The sequence below is a fragment of the Oreochromis aureus genome, linkage group 1, assembly GCF_013358895.1.
Source record: "Oreochromis aureus strain Israel breed Guangdong linkage group 1, ZZ_aureus, whole genome shotgun sequence".
NCBI classification, from domain to species: Eukaryota; Metazoa; Chordata; class Actinopteri; order Cichliformes; family Cichlidae; genus Oreochromis; species Oreochromis aureus.
Window position 1 is genome coordinate 15,958,797 of NC_052942.1, and position 19,484 is coordinate 15,978,280.

A 19,484-nucleotide genomic window follows, 5' to 3' on the forward strand; every position below is an offset into this window, starting at 1 on the left:
CGCGTCTCTCTGCCCCAACAGACACTCCCACAATGCACAGCGCTGATGGTTGCACAGTGATATCAGCCATGCAGAGGAAAAGGGAGGGCCGCTGTCTTGACACATACACATTCAATATGTGCGTGTATGTGTGTGTGTGTGTGAAAGAGAGAGTGCCAAGATAGTATGTGCATGACAAAAACTGAAAGTGTGTGTTTGTGAGTGAGAGACAATAAGCATATACATCTTTGGTTAGATGAGAGAAAAGGTAATGTGTGTTGTTGTGTGTTTAAGTGTGTGTACGTGCGTGCGTGTGTGTGTGTGTCTACAGCGTCAGCAAGGCGTGAGCTGTGTAGAGGTGACATCAAGGTGAAAGCGGCGTGCAGAATGCTCTGCCGACTCGGGAGGCAGCAAATGGCTCTGTGGCAGATGGAGTCTTTGTCAGGGAAGAAAAATGGCAGCTCAAGAGCGTCAGAAAGACCCCCTTCTTCACCCCCCCCCCACACACACACACACACACACAGACACACACACACACACACACCATACATAGACACTAAATACTCTGTTTCCTTTTTGCACAGTTGGTCATACACAACAAAACATTCATAGATGCAATACAATCATACACACACAAACATATACACACAGACAAATGCTCATACACGTACTGACCCCCCCAAACACACACATACACACACACACACACACACACACACACACACACACACCCCTCCTCCTTCACAGTGAGCTAGGCTGGCGGGCGGTGACCTTCCCCTGCTCGGAGGGTTCCCTGGCTGTTTGATCAATTATCCCTCTCCCATTGTTTACCAGGAAGCAGGGGTAGAGAGGAGAGGAGAGAAGCCTCAAAATGGCCACTGTCAGGTGGAGGGATCCATTTCCCTGCCAGCGTGGGGGTGGGGGTTAGGGAGAGAGAGGGAGAGACAGAGGGACCATAGCCATGAAGCACGCTTAGAGGGAAGGGAGGAGCATGATCGCCTGGCAGTTGGGATGATATGACATTATACTAAAGGTACAGCTCTGACAGTGGTTAACATTTGTAATGCTGACATCATCCGTTAAGAGGTGATTGTCAGATCTCTCAACTTGGAGCAGACAGTCACTAGTTGTCTGTGTATGAATCCCAAAAGCGAACATTTGTGCCAAAATCAGCGCTGTATACATTTCTAAATGAATTGTCATGATGTTCGTGCAGTGCTGCAAAGACACGCACACACACATGTGTATGCTTAATGCCACAGTACTGCAGGTACACTTCCTATTTTTAGCGTGGAGAAGTGAAGGGGGTGTGGGGGGGTACATACTCTAAAGGTCAGGTGGCAGAGAGAAAAAACCGACTGGGAACAAATGATGCACTAAGCGAATGACACTCTGAGGTCCTGCTTTAATATGTATGTATCGCAGGTTGATGGCTGATTTCATTAGCGCTTCTCATTGTTATGCATAGATTGTCCTCCTGCAGCAAAATGAATATTGTATTCACATGCGCGCGCGCACACACACACATATATGCATGCACACACATACACACACAACAAGTGCGATTTTCAGGGAATACTGTATGTTTGCATCTTGCAGAAAAAGACTTGAAGAAAAGGGTGATGTTTCCACAGGCTGTTATCTGTGTTGGCTATAATTAAAACAATTTACAGAGCTGTCATTTTAACACAGGTTTCGGCGCTGCTGTGGACAATTGCTGTCAGGTAGTTGGTGTGATTATTTAGGGGTCCTTGCTGATGCACGCGAGAATTATTTCCAAAGCGGAAAAGAAAAGCTATCTTTGTTCAGATGACTTGAGCAAAATAAGTCATGTCATGTCTGTGGGTTCAGATTACGTCACTTCAGTTTACCTAAATCCTGTCTGTGTGTGTGTGTGTGTGTGTGTGTGTGTGTGTGTGTGTGTGTATGTGTGTGTCTGGGAGAATAATATGTTTAGTTCTATCAATTAGTTTACTGTAAGCATTTATGGGACTATATGATAATATTTGCACACGGAGAATACATGTGGTGAGTGTGTGAAAATGCCTGGCCACTTTTTTCTAATCCTCCAAGATGACTGTGTTTCAGAAGGGATTCCAATCCTTAGTGGGGCATGAGCAAATGCTCTGTGCTAGATATTAATAGCTATTGTGGGCGGAAAAAGGAAAAAAAAAAAAGCTTCTGCATTTTTCCATATGTTTTGTAAGGAAACAGTCCAGATGGATCATCTCTTGGTCTGGAGCTTTCTCTTTCTTCAACCCAGCTCAAATCCAAGTGGTGTTGGACGTGCCAGACACACACACACAAACACACATGCAAACACACCCCAGTGCTCACACTCCTCCCGTCTGAAGTACAACAGGCTGTTACTGATTAACATGTCTAAACTCAGCCAGTTCAAAAAGCCACTGCAATTCTTCTTCCAGCTTACCCTCATGGATGACGTGACAGTCTTTCTTCCCAACATACCTCACGTTCCCCGCAATCACCGAGATATGTTTGTCGCCTTTCTGTTTGTTGCCTGAGAAGCCATGTTGGCATGTCTTCTCACATTACACACTTGGTTTCATCCCCTTAACCCCGTAATTCTCAGCCTGCATGGGCCGCCTGACCTCTTGAGTCATGGATGTTAGACTCATCAGCATCACAGGAGACAGAGTTGGGATTTATCCTGCCAAATAATTGTAAGCATGGTGGACAGGAATAAACTTTTTTTTTAATTTGGACATTTAAATACCTCCAGTGATACTCTTTCTGAATGAATTTTAACTCTCCTTGTATCGGTTTTTCAGTTCTGCACAAACGTAATTTAAAAGTCCCCCTTGAGAAAGCAAAGCACGCACACTCACTTCTTCTTTCCTGAGTTGGCGCATGTCTGAACAACCGCACGTGTAGATGCATTTTGTAGTGTGACAGGATGCCACATAGTTGGCGTTTACCAGTAGGCTGGAATTTCAGGATAGCACGCAGAGAGATAAAGTCAAAGTGTCGTTGGTTAACTCACTGTCTTATCCTGTTTCTGGGCCACAGAGCATGAAGGGTGTCTGTTTATGACACCCATACATGCCATGTACGCATCACTTACATACACCACTTTACCTTTGCTAGTCAATTGATAATAAAAAAAGAGTAACGTGAGATGCTCCTAGACATGGGTGCCAGCACAGACAAAAGCTGCAGTCTTGTCTGTGAATGCAAGTTTTCTTTTTATGACACATCATTTCTGGAACCAGGAAGTGTGCCACAATGACTGACAGGATGTAGGATGATATTGTGTAGGTGTTTAAATTGTGCTTTTAGAGGTCACAGTGCCCTTAAAATAGATTTTGAGCATATTATTGGGCGTTGCAACAAGTTAAAGAGCAAGCTTTGTAAGTGTTGATTGTTCGTAACCCAGTGGTGCTATATTTACATGAAGAAATCATGAAATTCACTTAGTCAGCAGCGGAAAAACGAGCTTCCTCTCCAAAACCACCCACACCGCTTTCAGCCTTGTTGTGACTTGTTTGTCTGTCGTTGGAGGATTTTGACTTCTTCCAGAACAATTGCACTTAAACACCCTCAGTTCCAGAGAGGACAGGAGCTGGTTTGGTTACACGGCGGCAAAGTAGCGCTAAAAAACACAAAAACACCAGCAGAGCCCGTGAGACAGAAACTTTGAATACACTCTTTCTCCCACCCTTGTTGTAGCCTCTTTCTGTATGCATGTCAGGTGCATGCATGCTATTGTTACTTTCATCACTGGTGTGTGTTGTCATGTGCAGCTGTTTGCTCTCCAGTTAGTGTAGTGTGCAGTGAGTTAGTGGAGTTACGGCTGTGTGGAGTTTCTCTTCACTCTGAGCTTCTCTCTGATTTATTCTTAACATCTGTCTTTGGCAGGTGTGTGGAACCACAAGGTCCTTTCTTCTGAGCCTGTGATGTAGCTATCATTGCGGGCAGTGTGTGTCTGCGTGTGCGCACACTTTTTGTGCAAAACAACAGAGAAGGCCTTCCTCCACCCCCTCCTTGGGATGAGTCATATTTGAGCTCTGTGTAATCTAAGCCCGTGTTTCATGTGTGTGAACAGACAGACCCTGAGCAGTGGTCTTGGTCCTGACTCCCTCTGGGGCACTGAGTGGGTGAGACACAGCTATCAACAACAGGCCCAGGCAGCTTCGGTTTCAGCCTTGCTACACAAGGAATCTACTCGTCATGACACAAGCACAGATACACACACATCCGCACAAAAAAAACAAGCAGACATTCATGTAGAGCCAACACTATTCTTTGCTCTCCTTAACTCCTCCTGAAATAATATCAGGTAACAAGACGGGGGCTGATGGCAAGCTTTGCGATTGGCTCAACTAAAAGGAAGTGTTAGGATCCAGAGGGTGGACTTATGGGTCTAGTTTCACATGAAAAGACAGTTGAACACAGGTAACTGCAAGTGTCAGTGTGACAGTGTGCAAGTGCATATGAGTGTGTGTGCGTATGTCATGTGTAGATCCACCTGGGGGAGTGCAATTGCAGCACAGTAATGTCAAAGCTGGGTTTGACACAGTCGACAATGGAGACTCAAATATTTTGGCTTTTTATATGAAATCACACAGGGGAAGTGTGGTGACACAGGAAATAGGGCCATGTCACGGGAGGAAAAAAAAGGAGCACTATTTGGTGGATATTCTGCACACCATTTCAAAGCACCCCATTGCTGGTGTGACTAACTCTTTTAAGGCACAGCTGGACTTTTAAAAGGGTCTTCAACATTTGCCCCCAGGAGGGAGGAAAATGTCCTGGATAGAGCCACAGAAAGGTGATACTGGAAAAATGAAGCTGTTTCCCATTATGATACTGCTTTTGTTATATAAGTGTCATGTTTTATCACACTTTGAACTGCACTGAAAGGAAAGTGCTTTTTTTCCTAATTCCTGTGAAATATTTAATGAAATTTAGTAAAAATTTTGCTTGGGTGTGGAAAAAAATAGAGGTTTTTGGCACATGCTGTCCCAATTTTGCCATTCGATAACACTGGAAGGGTATAGGCAGGGTCACATTTACAAGAACACAAGGATTGGATGATAGCACTTTCACTTTGGGAATGTCATGCCTTGAATCTTTTTTCTTTTTTGCCTTGACCATTTATTTCGAACTGCATGGCATCAGATGTCACAATGACAGCACAGAAGGACAGAACAAACCATGTCAGAGTAACATTATGCATGCCTCGAGGCAAACTGTGGTGACCACAGTGTTGTACAATTCTGGTCTTAATCTCAGCTCACTGAACTGTGAATTTCCTTGAGTTGTCTCATTTTAAGCCAGCTCAGATGCAGAAACAAAGAGGTCTTGTAATAGTATGGTCTTGTTTTCGTGTCAGTTTCTTGCTATCTTTTGTTGAACATGTACCTTTTACAGTTTGTTGAAGGTCAGACTAAGTTTCTTTGTTTTGTCTTTTTTTGATGTTCGGTTAAAAGAAAGAAAAGAAAAAGGACGATATCTTTTATTTTGAATTTGGAACAAGTGAAAATTGTTTTTTGTTAGTCACATGCTTGCCAGCTGCGAGCATTTTGGCAAGTTACAAAGCAACTTGAATAATTTTTCTCAACAGTCATAAAAACAGAAAACACATACTTTTTTCAGCAACATGCCTTATTGTTGCAATTACAGGCACGTGCGAAAATAAACAACATTTGGTTAGTCTCGATGCCCGTTTATGGCCAAGATGCGTTCCAAGTGTGCACAACTTCTCTGATTTAATCCTGGCTCGGGTCCTTTGTTGCATCTAACCCCCCTCCAATATGTTTGGGCTTTATAGTCCTAAAAAAGAAAAACCTCTTGTTTTTACAAACCTCTCTCGTTATTGGGAGCAGCAGACAACATTACAAGTCTTTATGACACTACAGCCAGCAGTAAGCATAGTGACTCGTTGCTGCCTGGTCCTTGTTAAAATATATTTAGATCACTGTTTATTTTATCATGACCTCGCCTAATTACATAGCGTGTTGTTGTTACAGTATAGTAGTGTTTTGGGTTTTTTTTGTTCTCTTATAACATCTTTTCACATCATCGTTAACACTCCTGTAATAATGCTGCGCCAAGGTTTTTTTTAATCTCCACAGTTATCTCATGTTGTATAATTTGTAATTTTCACTTTTTTGAAGGTGAAAATTACATTCTTGTTTCTTCTAAAACAGAAATTTAGCAAGATATTCATATCTTTGTATTTATCCATATGTTTATATTTTACTGCACATTAGAGCCAAACCATTTCAGCATTGTCTCACATCGCAATGTTTGATCCATCACTCATATAAACAGTGAAAAGATGGAATAAGTAGATAAAAAATGTATTTGTTTTGAAAGTACAGTATGTAACGTTGGAAAAGTCTTGAGCCGCCACTTAATAATTTGCTTTATTGGTCTTGAGCAATACTTCTTTATGTGTTCTGAATGTCATTCAAAGTTTGTCTTTGGACACTGGTCATTCAAGTATAAAAATGGAATCACACAAGGGGTAACCGAGTGTTGTGTCTGGACAAAATTTACCAAAGATCCAATTTTTAAATTGTGATTTAAGCACTTTTTTACTAGCAGCCCTCATAATTTGTTCCCATTTCTTTAGTTGAATCTATGAAAAATGCCAAAGAATAGTTTGGGAGCCATAAACTACTAGTGCATCAAAAAGGTGATTCTTAAACAACTGTTAGCTGAAAACATGTCATATTTCAGCATGATGTGCAGTGCGTGTTTTAAAAAAATAAACAAATGGAGGACAAAAGACAGGCTGACAGGCCTAAAAACTATCTGCAGCACATAAGAAAAGACTGAGCTATGCCAAATTAGACAAGAACTGGACTGAAAATCACTAACAACAGGTCTCATGGAGTGAATCCAAATTTAAAACTTCTGTTTGAAATTGTTTCAGTTTCCCCAAAGAAGGTCAGGAGAAAGGTACCACATGAATGTCTGTGGCCATGTGTAAAACAGGCGGAGGCTCTGTCATGGTTTGGGGCTGCATTACAGCCAGTGGTGTTGGAGATCTTGACAAAATTGATGGAATTATGAACACAGAAAAGTGCTGTCAGATTTTGATCAAGCATCCAAAACCATCTGGAAAGCATCTGATTGGCAACATCTTGCCAGTGATCTTAAACACACTGGCGATGCAGTAAAAGCCTACCTGGATAGAAACACACACAGTGGAACACTTTCAGTCATGGATTGACCTCCCCAGAGTCCAGAGCTAACCATTATTGAAGGAGTGTGGGATCATCTTGACAAAGAACAGAACAAAGGCAGCCAACATACAAATAAGAGCTTTGAATATCCTTCGAGAAGCCTGGGGAACTCTTCCTGAAGACTACTTAAAGAAACGAGAGGACAGAGGACTTTTCAATGAGAGTTCAGGCTGTGTTAAACTAGATATTGACTTTCAAGGTTGTTACAGTTGTACAACACCTTTTAAGTTTTTTTCCTTTGTGCTGTAATTATATTTATGTTTGCACATGCTTACATGCTTATAAATCACTGCACCTACTTTCTATTTTTTTTTAACAAAATGTAAAGAAATGAGGGGTGGCTCAAGACTTGTACAAATACAAAGTTGCATATTCTTCTATTAATAATATTATTGCGTGTTATTTCATTGTGATTTTACAAGCTTTTTAAAAATTATTTTTAACCAACTCACCCAGTCAATAATTGCACAGGGCCGTTGGTCCCTGAAGTTACGCTGAAAACATGTAGCTCAATATTGAATAAACAAAAACCTTACAGTCACTCGCCCAGCAAATCAACACGCACAAGCTTGCCAGGACATCTGTGAAGTCTTAAAAGGGACATAGAAAACAAGTCAGCTTAATGTATTGCTTGGTTTGTCAAAGAAAAAAACAAGGAGTGTTGTCACGCATCACATGAGCTCCGAGTTGTGCGTTGGCAAGTTATAAATAAAGTGATGGGATTGTTGAAGATTTGCTCTTGATACAGTCTTCCTTCCTTCCTTTCCGTCTGGAGCAGGATAAAGCGGGAATGAATGCCAGGCTTTATTTGTCTGGAACTATTTGCCCAGTTCATCAGGAAAGGTTGAACTAACTGTCACTGTTAGTTTACAGCAACTAATCTGTGGTGTTCATTAGAAAACCTACGCACATACAAACATTTTCTGCCCTCTGTGCTTTGGCTGCATTTTGTGATTCTTGTGTAATATGGATGTAAATTAGTGGCTGATATCGCAGCTTATGTGATTGCGTGTGTTTGTGTTTGCACGTGTGTGTGTGTGTGTGTGTGTGTGTGCCTGTGCGTGGGCATGCACATTCATGTGTGTGTGGTAACAGCACAAAGATGTCCCAAGGGTTTTTTCCCCCTTTTCTCATTACAAATGCTAATGTCACATTAATGAAATCGGCTTAGTTTAAGGTTTATAGCGTAGCCTACACTGAGAGATTTGGCCTTGACACTTCCCACATATTTCAAGTTGAATCACATTTTTTTTCCTGTGGGCATACAGTTAGAGTTAAACTGGCCCTGAGTGAAACTTCAGAGGTAAACTTTAGGCCACGCTTGCCAACCTTTGTCATCATTGTAAATTGTTGGGCCACAGGCTGCCCGCTGCTCAGCTTCCAATGATGAGCGCTAGCTTAGCAACAGCAGTAATGGCTTCAATGAGGGTCTGGCTAATGTAAACATTGTGGTAATGTGCAAGCGGCGGTTTGTGGAGTCACAAGCTGTTAATCATTGCTCAACAGAGAGCTTGTCAGGCACAACAACATGCCAGAGAGTTAATCATAGTTATAGATCCCTCCTTTTATGCAGAGGACATATTTAACAGCTGAGTTTCTAATCACTTGGCCTTTCCAGTAAGCACGTACAGTCATATTAGCAGCCATGATTCCAAGGGTCAAAAAGAGAGAGGGAGAGAAAAAAACAAGAAGCGAGTAAACAGCTGCTTTAAAATGCACGTATCTAAAAGAATTGTTTACCATTACGCGTACAACCAGGGACATTTACTAGGTTGTTGAATCATAATGTATTAATTTCATATTGTCATACTGTCTAGCATATTGAGGATGAGCCGGTGATATTTCTGCCATTTATACCCTTAACACATCAGTCTTAGTCTGTTTTTCCCACTCGAGTGTGATAGGTAGCATTTTCTAACCTTTCGCTTAGGTTTTACTTCTTGCCTCAGTTTGAGTTTTTTTCTTTTTTTTTTTTGGAAAAACAAAGGCTTAACCAGTAACTGTGAGAAGACAAGATTGTTCTTTGTAATTAAAAGCCAATTTTGTAAAATTGATTAGATTATGCTAATCAGTGGAGATAATATCTTAAAAGCAGTGTGAGGAAAGGAGATAGAGGGAGTGTGAAGAGTGGAAAGGAGTGACAGTCCAGCCGCCATTACAAGCTGCTGATTTCTGCAGAGTGCTTCATAAAATGTCAGAGCGCTTCTCCCTGAGCAAGACACTGAAAAATGGCAGCGCTGTGATGTGCTGGCACCTCACCTGCTGCACTGTGTGCGAGTGTGTGCATGTGTTTGTTAGAGAGCGAGAGAGAGACTGAGCGAGAGAGGAAGAGTGTAAGTGTGTGTTCATTTGTGCGAGCGTGTGCTTGCTCCTGTGTACATGCCTGTATGTGTGTTTTTACATCTGTGCGTGTGTGCGTGCGTGCACGTGCGTGTGTGTATGTGTATATGTGTCCACGCTGGCCTCCCTCCCATGTTGCAGTGAAGCAGAACAGAGTGGCTGACTGCCTGCTGCTTTGCCTCCCTCTCTGTCAATACAACACCATTCTCCTCCAGCCAGTCATTTTCACATGTTTAACATTAAGTAAAGCACACATTTGAACAGAGGAATACAGCTGATTGACATATTGAGTTTAATGCTGGTGGATTTTTTCCCATCACAGCTTACTGTAGGTTGCCAGATTGTTGCTCCGAAGACTACTCAGTGGCTTTTTAAACCTTCACCTGATTGCAGTGTTCAAACACAGATGCAACACCATGGATTGCTTGCCACTCTAAATACCTGTAAACATGCTTTCTTTTCTGCTCCCTTCTGTTAAGAGCACCTTGAACCTCATTTGCACTTTAGCATTTGTCTGTTTGTGTTGAGAAGAAAGCAGTTAATGAAGTCAATTTGTCAGGTGTTGCTAATGTTTTTAATAAAAGCAAGAAATAAGAGGAAGTGTGAACAGTGGAGCACGAGGGGAGAAGGACTGGGCAGGAGAAAGGTGTTAAGGTGGGGGTTTGAGATAAGCCAGAGTTGTGAGCAGTCATTTCATTAAGCAGTAATTGCTAAGTGAGCTGCTAACTATATAGCAAACCTATGATCTGGGATGCCACTGGCTGCATGGTTCACCCATAAGAGTTTTTTTAGTTTTTACTGGCCATAACGGTCATTTAAACCAAATTAATTTATTCTTTTCATGGACACTTATTTTCTGAGCCCTGCAATCAGCAAAGGAAGGAATCTGAAGACTGCAGCAGCTTTGTGCGGTTGAGAGGAAGAGTGAAAAATTAGGGTTTGTGACTATACATGTCTTTTCATTTCTGTCAAATAACACATTATGTGCTGCAGCAGCAGCATCAAACAAAAAAAAAAAAGTGACTGGTAGTCTTGGATAAGCTATTCCAGCCATCGCACCACTTATCCGAATTCTGTCACATTTACACAGTGATATCAGTTATCTCCTGCAAGTAAAGTTTCAGCCGAACAGAACTCTAAATGTTTTTCTTCCCATGGAAATGGACAGGAGGGCCTCAAACAATTGCTCAAGCTCGACTGGCCGCTCTCTGGCTATTCCATTGTTCTGTCACTGTCAGTTTGTTTTGCTATTTGACATGCATGTCATTTGCATTATGCATATCTGGAGTACTGCGCTCATTTTCTCTCCTCCCCCCCATCTCCTTCTCTCTCACGCGCTCCTTTTTTGCTTGATATTCCCCAATAACTGATGTTATTTCCTGGTAGTTAATTTTATTTCCTGCATTCATTTAAATATGTGCGTTTGTCTTATTAAGATTTTGTCAGTTAAATGGTAGTCAATGTGGGTAAACCTTGTTTTATGGTATAGATTGTGTGTCATTTCACATCACTGGTGTCATACATAACATGAGTTCAACAACATGCAATAAATCAGTGAAATAGTTACAAATCTGTTACATTTTGTGTTGAGTTAAGCCATTACATCACAAGTTATTGAGGAATGCCATCATTACAAAACAGAGCATCAAAGCTTGCACTGATCAACTTAGTCTGAGGGAGATTACACATTGCACTATTGACACAGTGTCTGTTAAGATTAAAGAAAAATGACTGGATATTAGATTTTACAGCCTTTGCAATTTCCCGGGCTGATTCCGATTTTCTTTCTAGAAGTTTTAATTGACAGCATTAGCGGTCATTTTTGTGACCTTTCTGTTCATAATAATTAATATTAAAGCATTGAATGGAGGTTAGACGTCTCAGTCCAGGTGAAAATGAACTGCAATATCTCCCACTTCTATCATGTAAAGTGTCTTTAAGTCTGTAAATAAATCTGGAAAACAAAAAACACGTATTAGGGGGGGGGGGTGTCACTGTGAGACTGTGTTCAGCTGCTTCTTGTACCTTGAAAAGTGTGGATTGAGCTGGGATCATGCTAAGTTTGAAGAAGAGATCCTCCTGCAAACCTGACCTGTTCATACATGAATTTTTACAAGTGTAAAAACAGGGAACCCACCAATCGCTTCACTGACAGATTATTGGCTGCAGCATTAGCATTACGAAGTAGGTCAGATACAATTAAAGTCCATTATGTGTAGATACCATTTCGTTTTGTGGTAGAAACATCTTTTCAGGATGTTGGCCAATCAGATCATCAGAGAATGCAATTCAGTTGAGCTAATTCCACTTACTTGCCAAATAAATGGTGAATCTCTACTTAAATACTTTGCTACTCAGCGTCAGTTTGCTGTGGCTCTTCTGTTTTGGATCAGTTTTGCTGTAGTTTTTTTTCTCTGCATTCAAAACACAGGACTTAACAGCATTAACTAGAATCAAAGTTAATATTTACAGCAATTATAGTATTTTTTCACTGCTCTCTTTGGAAATGTCGTCAGAAAAATTAGATATGATTATTAGATTTTGAGATGATTTGTGACTTTGGAATTGTGCAAACGTCTGAAAAGGTCTCTTTAAATACCGGAGAATTGCATCTGCTGGATTTGATATGCAGGATGTATTTTGTGAAGTGAATTGTTATTCTAGTATCTGAGCTCAATGTTTTAGGCCTCGAGGTACATTTTTTTGCACATCATCAGTTTGGCTCTGCACTGAGTTACATACAAAGCTCTGTTGTGAAAGGTGAACTAGCACAAATGTAAAATGATATCAGTGTTTTAAATGATAATTAACCTTAAAAGGCATTGGCTCACTACTCACTTTGCCTCCACTGCATCTGTTGGGTGTCTGTTTGTGCATGTGCGTTGCATTTTTTTCGTTATTCTGTGCTTCCAAAGTCCTCTGAAGTCATTATAGATTCTTGTAGACACATGCAGCCAGTGGCGAGCAGATCTGGTTCAGTCTACAGAAAAACAGTAATGAGCATTGAGACTGGCAGATGAGTGTGAGTGGCTAGCAGAGGGAGAAGGGCAGATTCATCAGGGATGATTGCCTGATGCACACTTCTGGTTTTTTGATGTGAAGACCCTGCTAGGTTACCATGGGGAGAATAATTAGCTTTGGGTGGATGCAGATGCGAATGAGCGTAAGAGATGGGAATTTTCTTATTGAGCTTACTTTATGATACTTAGAATGGTGCATAAGGGTGTGCTTGTGTGCACACAGATACACACAGATTATCCTCTTTTTTTTTTTGCAACACTTGCACACAGACACACACTCACTATCCTCTCTTTCTCTTCTATTTATGGCCAGGAAATGGGAGTAGTGCTATGTCTGGTTGAGCTGAGTAACACTATTCTGTCACACATAGGTTTGACATCAAACACAAGTGACAAGCCTATCCTATTCCTCTCCACCGAGTCATCACCATGTCCCAAAATCACATTATTGTCACTGGGAACCCAGCAGAGACGGATGGTGAGTAGGGGTGTTGATTCCAGCCTTTGGCATCTACAGTATGCTTGAAAAGGCAAATAAAGCCATTTGGCAAGAGCTGATTTCTTGTCATTTCAAAAATATACAGAATGCGTGTGGCACGCCATTTGGTTTTATACTTTATCTAAAGCCTCTTACCACTGCATGGATGCGCGTATGTGTATGTGTAGGGGTTACACCAGGGCCCGGTAAATACTAAGTCTGGAAACTCTTCTGTCACACGCCACACTCTACCATTTGTTGCACACAGGACCATATCATTACCTTTTTTACCTGGCAGGCAGTAAGCAGCTCTAGCGTGGTAAGCTTCAGTGTTACATGAAAGCAGGCAGGCAGTGGTGTGGCTGTAATAAGACCTGTGGCCAGCACCACTGCCAAGGCTAGCTGAGGAAGGGTGAGAGATGGTGCCCATCCCCTACATGCCCCGCTCTGCCATCTGTCACTGGGCAGGAGTGGTGCCGAGGGAGGGGTCTGAGTCACTCTAGTTGTTGTCACCTAGACAGGCCACACTGGGGCATGCTGTCTCTTTGTACTCCCTTTCAGGCATTGGCACAATGCTCTGTGAGTTCACCATGCAGTTATGCAGTTTTTGTGCAAATCCAGTTTAATATGATTATTCAGTTATTTAGTGTTCTGTACTTTTTGTACTTCATTAATTAAAAAAGAAAAAAAGTGTGTAATGGAGTGTCTCAGTGATAAAACACTCCAAGTAAAATAGAGCTATAACAATTAGCTGATTAATAAAGCCACACAATCAGTGCTAAACCATGATGTAACAGAGTACGCACTGTCTCTTTAAATGTTCTCTGAGTTGATGTTTGACATGGTACAAAGGTTGTCACTTTTTTTCTTTTTTTTTTGCCAAGATCCCTGATTATGTCATTTCCTGGCTGATGGTATGTATGCAGAGAAGGAAGGGGAGGGGTGGTGGTGGGGGAGAGCAAAGGGAGGAGAAATGGGGTCAAGCAAGCTTGTGCGTGCATTCGGTCAGCATTCATTGCCAACAAGCATGCAAAGCGCAGGCATCCACATCCATACGAACATGTCGTGCCTACAAAAACATACACCCACACGAACCTATACGAACACACGGAGAGATGGGAAGTTCAAGCAGTGAGGCTGAACAGCAGCTTTACGAGGTCAGAAATAAGAGATCTTCTTGCTGATTCAGAAAGTGTCAATGATATCACTTTGGCGAACACTAGCGCAACAGAAAGTACCGCTTTGTGTGTGTTGTGTGCTATGCCTTTTGGAGAAGAGTGATTCACCACTCACTTACTGGCTGTTTTTCCCCTACCTGATAACCAACGTGTCTGGATATTAGACTTATAACAAGCATTATTAATTCTCAGAAAGACTTTGACTGGCTATGCGATAAGTCAGTATGGTTGTTTTGAGCAATACTAGGAAAAAATAACTCTGTAAAACTGATGATTACTCACTCCAATCCTTTTTGTTACCAACAACCTTCATCATGACACACTTGCTATGTTGACATTTTTCTTTTCTTTTTTTTTTGGCTGACTGAACACAGAGGTCTGCTTTAGACACAGTTGCACATCACAATAAAAGGTAGGGAGCGAGAGATCTGGAGGGGAGAGTGAATGTTGTAGAAGCAGCGATGATATACTCTTTGTTGTCTATGGTGAGGAGAAAAAAGAAAGGGAGCTGGGAGCCGCTGTGTGTGTCTTTGAATGAGGTCAGGGCATCATGGGGAATAATGCATTTCCCTTCTCTTGCGCCAGGCGCTCCTTCCATTACGGCTGGAGAAGAGACATTGTGTCCACACTCTGATTACCACTGATCCATGCTGATGACTCTGTTGGCGGATTATCTCAGTTAGTATCAGCCATCTGTTACTGTGTGTATGCGTATGTGTGTGTGTGTGTTTTGTGTGTGCGTTGAAGGGGTGAGGAGAAAAGGGGCAGGAGACACACACACACACGGGAGGTTGAATAGTTTGAGGATGCGACACACACTCACACACATACGTGCCCACAAACACTTCCATAGGCACATGCATTGGGAGCCTTTTGTTAAACCGCCGCATGTGTAACAGAGCACCGCTACATACACGCAACACAGACACACAACACCACAAAACAAACGCATGATGTAAGGCCGCGATACCGAGCAGCACGGGCCACCAAATGCACTCACACTATCTCTCCTTTATGCTATTCTGCCCTCCTTTCAGATCACACTGACGTGTGAAGGCTCCTATATGAAGGCCAAGTGCAATCATAAAACTGCAGAGCTGTTTATAGCTACACTATCTCCTGAAGGGCCGCTGCGTCTAACCACTATTAGCCGCATGCGTTGACAGCTGGGTGCTGTGTTGTATTTGTGGACGTGACTGCGAATCCGGTGCTGGAACACATCTTATAAATCATAGTTCAGCTATTAGCATAAATTCTCCCTCTCCTTGCATCTGCGAGACCTGCTGTTTCTGGTTGCGGCGTTCTCTGTTGATTGGTTGGTGTTGTTCAAGTCAAATTGATTTAGCCGTTCACGGAGATTATAACGCTTGCCTTATACCGCCACTGTGGTGTGCCGTTAATTACCTATAAAATCAAGCTAATTCTGATGCTAAATCCATTTTAATTTCTCATAATTAAGTCAGGATTGGATCCTTAAATACCTTGGCGCTCCATTATTGTTGCAATCATTGTTGTTGCTGTGCATTTGGTGGTACATTGCTGAGCCCAATCTTATTATTGTTATTAGATTTAATTGCTCTAAGTGATCAGTTTGTAGTTGTCAGAGGAAGATGGACTCGCCCCGCAGTCGTTTCTTTCCCCCCGCTGTCCTTTCTCTCTCTCCCTTTCCGTCTCTCATCCCAGGAAGAGGCCCTTTGAGAGATTGTGAGAGATGAGAGGAGATGAGGGGGAGGGTAGCTCTGCTTTACACCTCTGCAAAGAAGGGATTGCTTTTTTGTTGTTTGTTAGGGGGGGAAATCAATTCTGTTCACATCATCACGTTTTGACAAGGCGAGGCATTAAGTGCAGATATTGAGAAACGACAGAAACGGTTTACAGGCTGTCCTTCATCTTCTCCACTCTTTCTCTTTCTTCTGCCTTTCCCACCTCCCCTCCATACCCCCTCTACACCCCACAACAAAATCAGAGTATATTGTCTTGCTTATTCCTTTTTCCTTCTCAATCTCTCAAACTCTCTTTCCCTCCCTCTGTCTATGTTTCTCCCTTCCTGTGAAAAGGTAGGGAAATGATCCGCTTCACTTACCAGCTGACACCACGTAAGCCTGCTCGTCCTCCGAGACACAAGCCTTTTGTTTTCATGTGCATTATGATAATTATGAAGGGCCACAGCTCCTCTCCATTTTCACAACACTTTTGATGATACTTGCTTTTTTTTTCTTTTTTTTTTGCCAGACGCAAATACAGAAAAGTCACTTTTTCTTTAAATCTTGTGGAAGAATCCTTTTTCCATTTTTTTTCTTTACACCCTGACCTGACATTTAAAAGGTGACAGCCAGAGTGAAGGAGCATAGAGTGTGACAGCCATTCATGCAACAAAGTGTAGCACAGAGGTAACAGTTTCTTTTTGGGCGGGTGGGGTGGGTTTGAAATTAGGATAAACTCCCCATCTTCACTCAGCTGGAAATGTATTCTTGTAACTAACATGTAACATTCATTCACTGCCTGTTAAGGTTGATAATTTGTCTCTTTAACCCACATCCTGTCACCTCGCGTGAGATACAAGTCAAAGGACCTTTGACCTTGCTCTTATTTGCACAGCCACCCTCTTTTTCACTGCAGCAGTGGCGGGGATGGCTGCCCAAGTCCGATGGCACACCAGCCTCCTCCCCGTGGACTGCAGCAGGTTTTCTTGTCATCCGCGTCTCTCTCTCTCTCTCGCTCTCTCTCTCTCTTGTCAGTGTTGCTCCTGGCGAAAGGCTGATACTTGATATTCAGAGGATAGCAGCTTTTGTCTCAGAGATTTAATCAGTGGCTCTGCTCCCACTGCAGAGGAGAGAGGGAGGGAGGGTGGCGGAGGGGTGGCAGGAGCGAGAGAGAAGGCGAAAGAGAGAGGGAAAGAGAGATGGAGGCAGAGACTGTTTATGTGTAATGACACAATAACAAAGCCTGCCTGTAAAACACAATCTGCAAACTGTGCTTTTGAAGGGGATTTTCAGTCCTGGATTAGTGTCAGGCAGAGGGATATGGAAAAGGAGAAGAGAGAAAAAGAGTCAGGTTGATGTGATAGACAGGGGAGGCGATTTTTGTGTATGTGTGTGTCTGTCTGCAGTGGGGGCTGTAATGTGTGAACGTGTGTGTGTGTGTGTGTGTAAATGTGTGTGTTTTATATTTGTTTGCCTCCACAAGTCAGCGGTTGTGTGGGCATAGCCACATTGTGTTCTCAGTTGTAAGCAAAAGGGGATTAAAGCTGAATAATGTAAGTAAAATATTTGGCTGCAGAATGGCCAAATGTTTCTTGTGAGGGTTTGTGTTGTTGGTTGGTTGATAATGGCTGGCATGGTAACTCTGTGAAACCGATAATGGAAAAAAGCTACCGTGTTGGTTAATGCACCAATCATCTAAAAGCCTATCCATTTAGTTCTGGTTCCAAGTGAAAGGAGGCAGAGAGTAATGCTGTCTTTAAAGGCCTCAAAGAGCTCTTTTAATTTGAATGACTTTTTTTTATTTTTTATTTTTTATCAGGGTTGTGTAAAGGGATCCTGTTTGTAAAACGCAGGTACAAGCACGTGTGAGTTTCCACACGCGTCTGAGTCCCCGCGAGTTACAGGAAAAGTGACAAACGTGTTATTCGTCTATGTTGTGTTTGACATTTTGCCTAACCTTTGTCATTTCAACTGTCCCACTTCAAACTCACCAGAGCAAGTTTCTTGTAAAAAGTGGCCGTCCTACTGTGGAACAGATTCTCAGCAGGGGCATGTTCCTGCATCAAAATGTGAAACCTGCTTTGTTGTCCCTTATCAGAGTCCTTAAACATGTCATCCTCCGTCCTACCCCATATTGAATCAATAGAGGCTGGGAGCCAGTGAGCATGGCTAAATGGAAATATTGTTCAGGGGAAGTGAGATGTGAAAGGAAAAGTGTCAGGAGGTATGTGTGTGTGTGTGGGTGCGCTTGTGCATGGGCGTGCTCGAATGTGTGTGTTGGGGGGGGCACAGTATGCAGTTGTGTGTACGCATTTAAGTGTATGTGTTTGTCAGTGTACGGGTGGGTGTGCTTTCCTATTGTAACCCTGCTGATTGGATTGTGTTTGACAGATATGGAGTCTGGAGAGCGGCTGGTCTCCCCTGCGCCCACCCTGTCTGCTGCTCGCACCTCCTCCCCTGCGGCCTCTTCCTCATCCTCATCCTCTTCTTCTTCCTCTTCGTCATCGCCTGCTCCGCACTCTAAGAGCAGCCTGGCCCCGAGCCCCTCAGCACTGGGATCCACCCTCAGCGCCTCTGGTAAGAAACAGTTGTGTCAATCTTCTGTCTCTGAAACCGTGCGTACAGAGGAGGAAAAATACCAACACACGGTGCAAACAGTTTTCACATAACCATAACAAGATGCCCCGAAATATGGCCGCCTTCATGTCTCGATAGCATTCAGAATCTTCCTCATTTCTTTACCATGAAAAATGAGTTTTTTCCAGTGTTAATTACACAGTTATTTTGCAGCCGGTGTGAATACACCTCTCTTCCAGTTACATGGATTTCTCTTTTTTTTTCCTGACAGCTTGGGTTGCAATTGAAAAGCTGCTGCATTAATGAATCCCAAACAATTAGGGGGCTCTTTTGTGTGAGAAACACACACATGCTTCGCCATGTCTCCTGACAACCTTCAGCTCTCTGGCTCCAGCTGCCTCAGAGTCAGGCTCAGCACGCCACTGTGCATGGATGCATGTGTGTGTATGTGTGTGTCTGTGTGTGAGAAAGAGAGAGAGAAAGAGCCTCTGCCTGCATGATTTAACATTTGTTAGCCACTCAGTGTCTAGTCATCCCTGTCCAGCATCCAGCCGCCTTTCTATGTATTGGTCAAAGCCATTAGGCAAAGAGGAGTGTGTATATATGGTGTGAGTGTGTGTATCTGTTGTATCTCAGTGCGTTTTTCAAATATCCCTTGTGTGAGAGTGAATCATTTGCTCATACTTTCGTTCTCCTCATCTCTTAATGTCTTGCTGTTTTTGCTGTTTTTTTCGTAGGCCTGTTATGTACACACACACACACACAAACGCACACAAACACACGCGCAAACAAAACCACCATCGCACTGAGTAGGGAATAGGATATCTAGCTTTCTCCATGATTGTTGTGTTTTCTCTCTGTTACGAGAAAAGGAAGAAGTAGAGAGGATAGAAAATGAAGCCTGTTGTTTTGTCCTCCATATCCTCAATGTTGCCCCAAAGAAGAAGCCATTAGGAGTGTCTCCTTCTTATGCATTATAAATCCCTCTTATC

The 19,484-nt window shown here is 42.5% G+C and overlaps 1 protein-coding gene across 15 annotated transcripts in view; it reads left to right on the plus strand.

The window, feature by feature from the left end:
- The window catches only part of baz2ba (bromodomain adjacent to zinc finger domain, 2Ba), a 68,634-nt gene that overhangs the window by 19,413 nt on the left and 29,737 nt on the right, over positions 1-19,484 (plus strand). For all 15 annotated transcript variants that reach the window (XM_031728907.2, XM_031728902.2, XM_031728903.2 and 12 more), the window contains exon 3: positions 18,307-18,492. In XM_031728907.2, coding sequence (XP_031584767.1) covers positions 18,309-18,492 — 184 coding nt within the window. In that variant the 5' untranslated portion in view covers positions 18,307-18,308. The remainder of the gene's footprint in view (positions 1-18,306; positions 18,493-19,484) is intronic.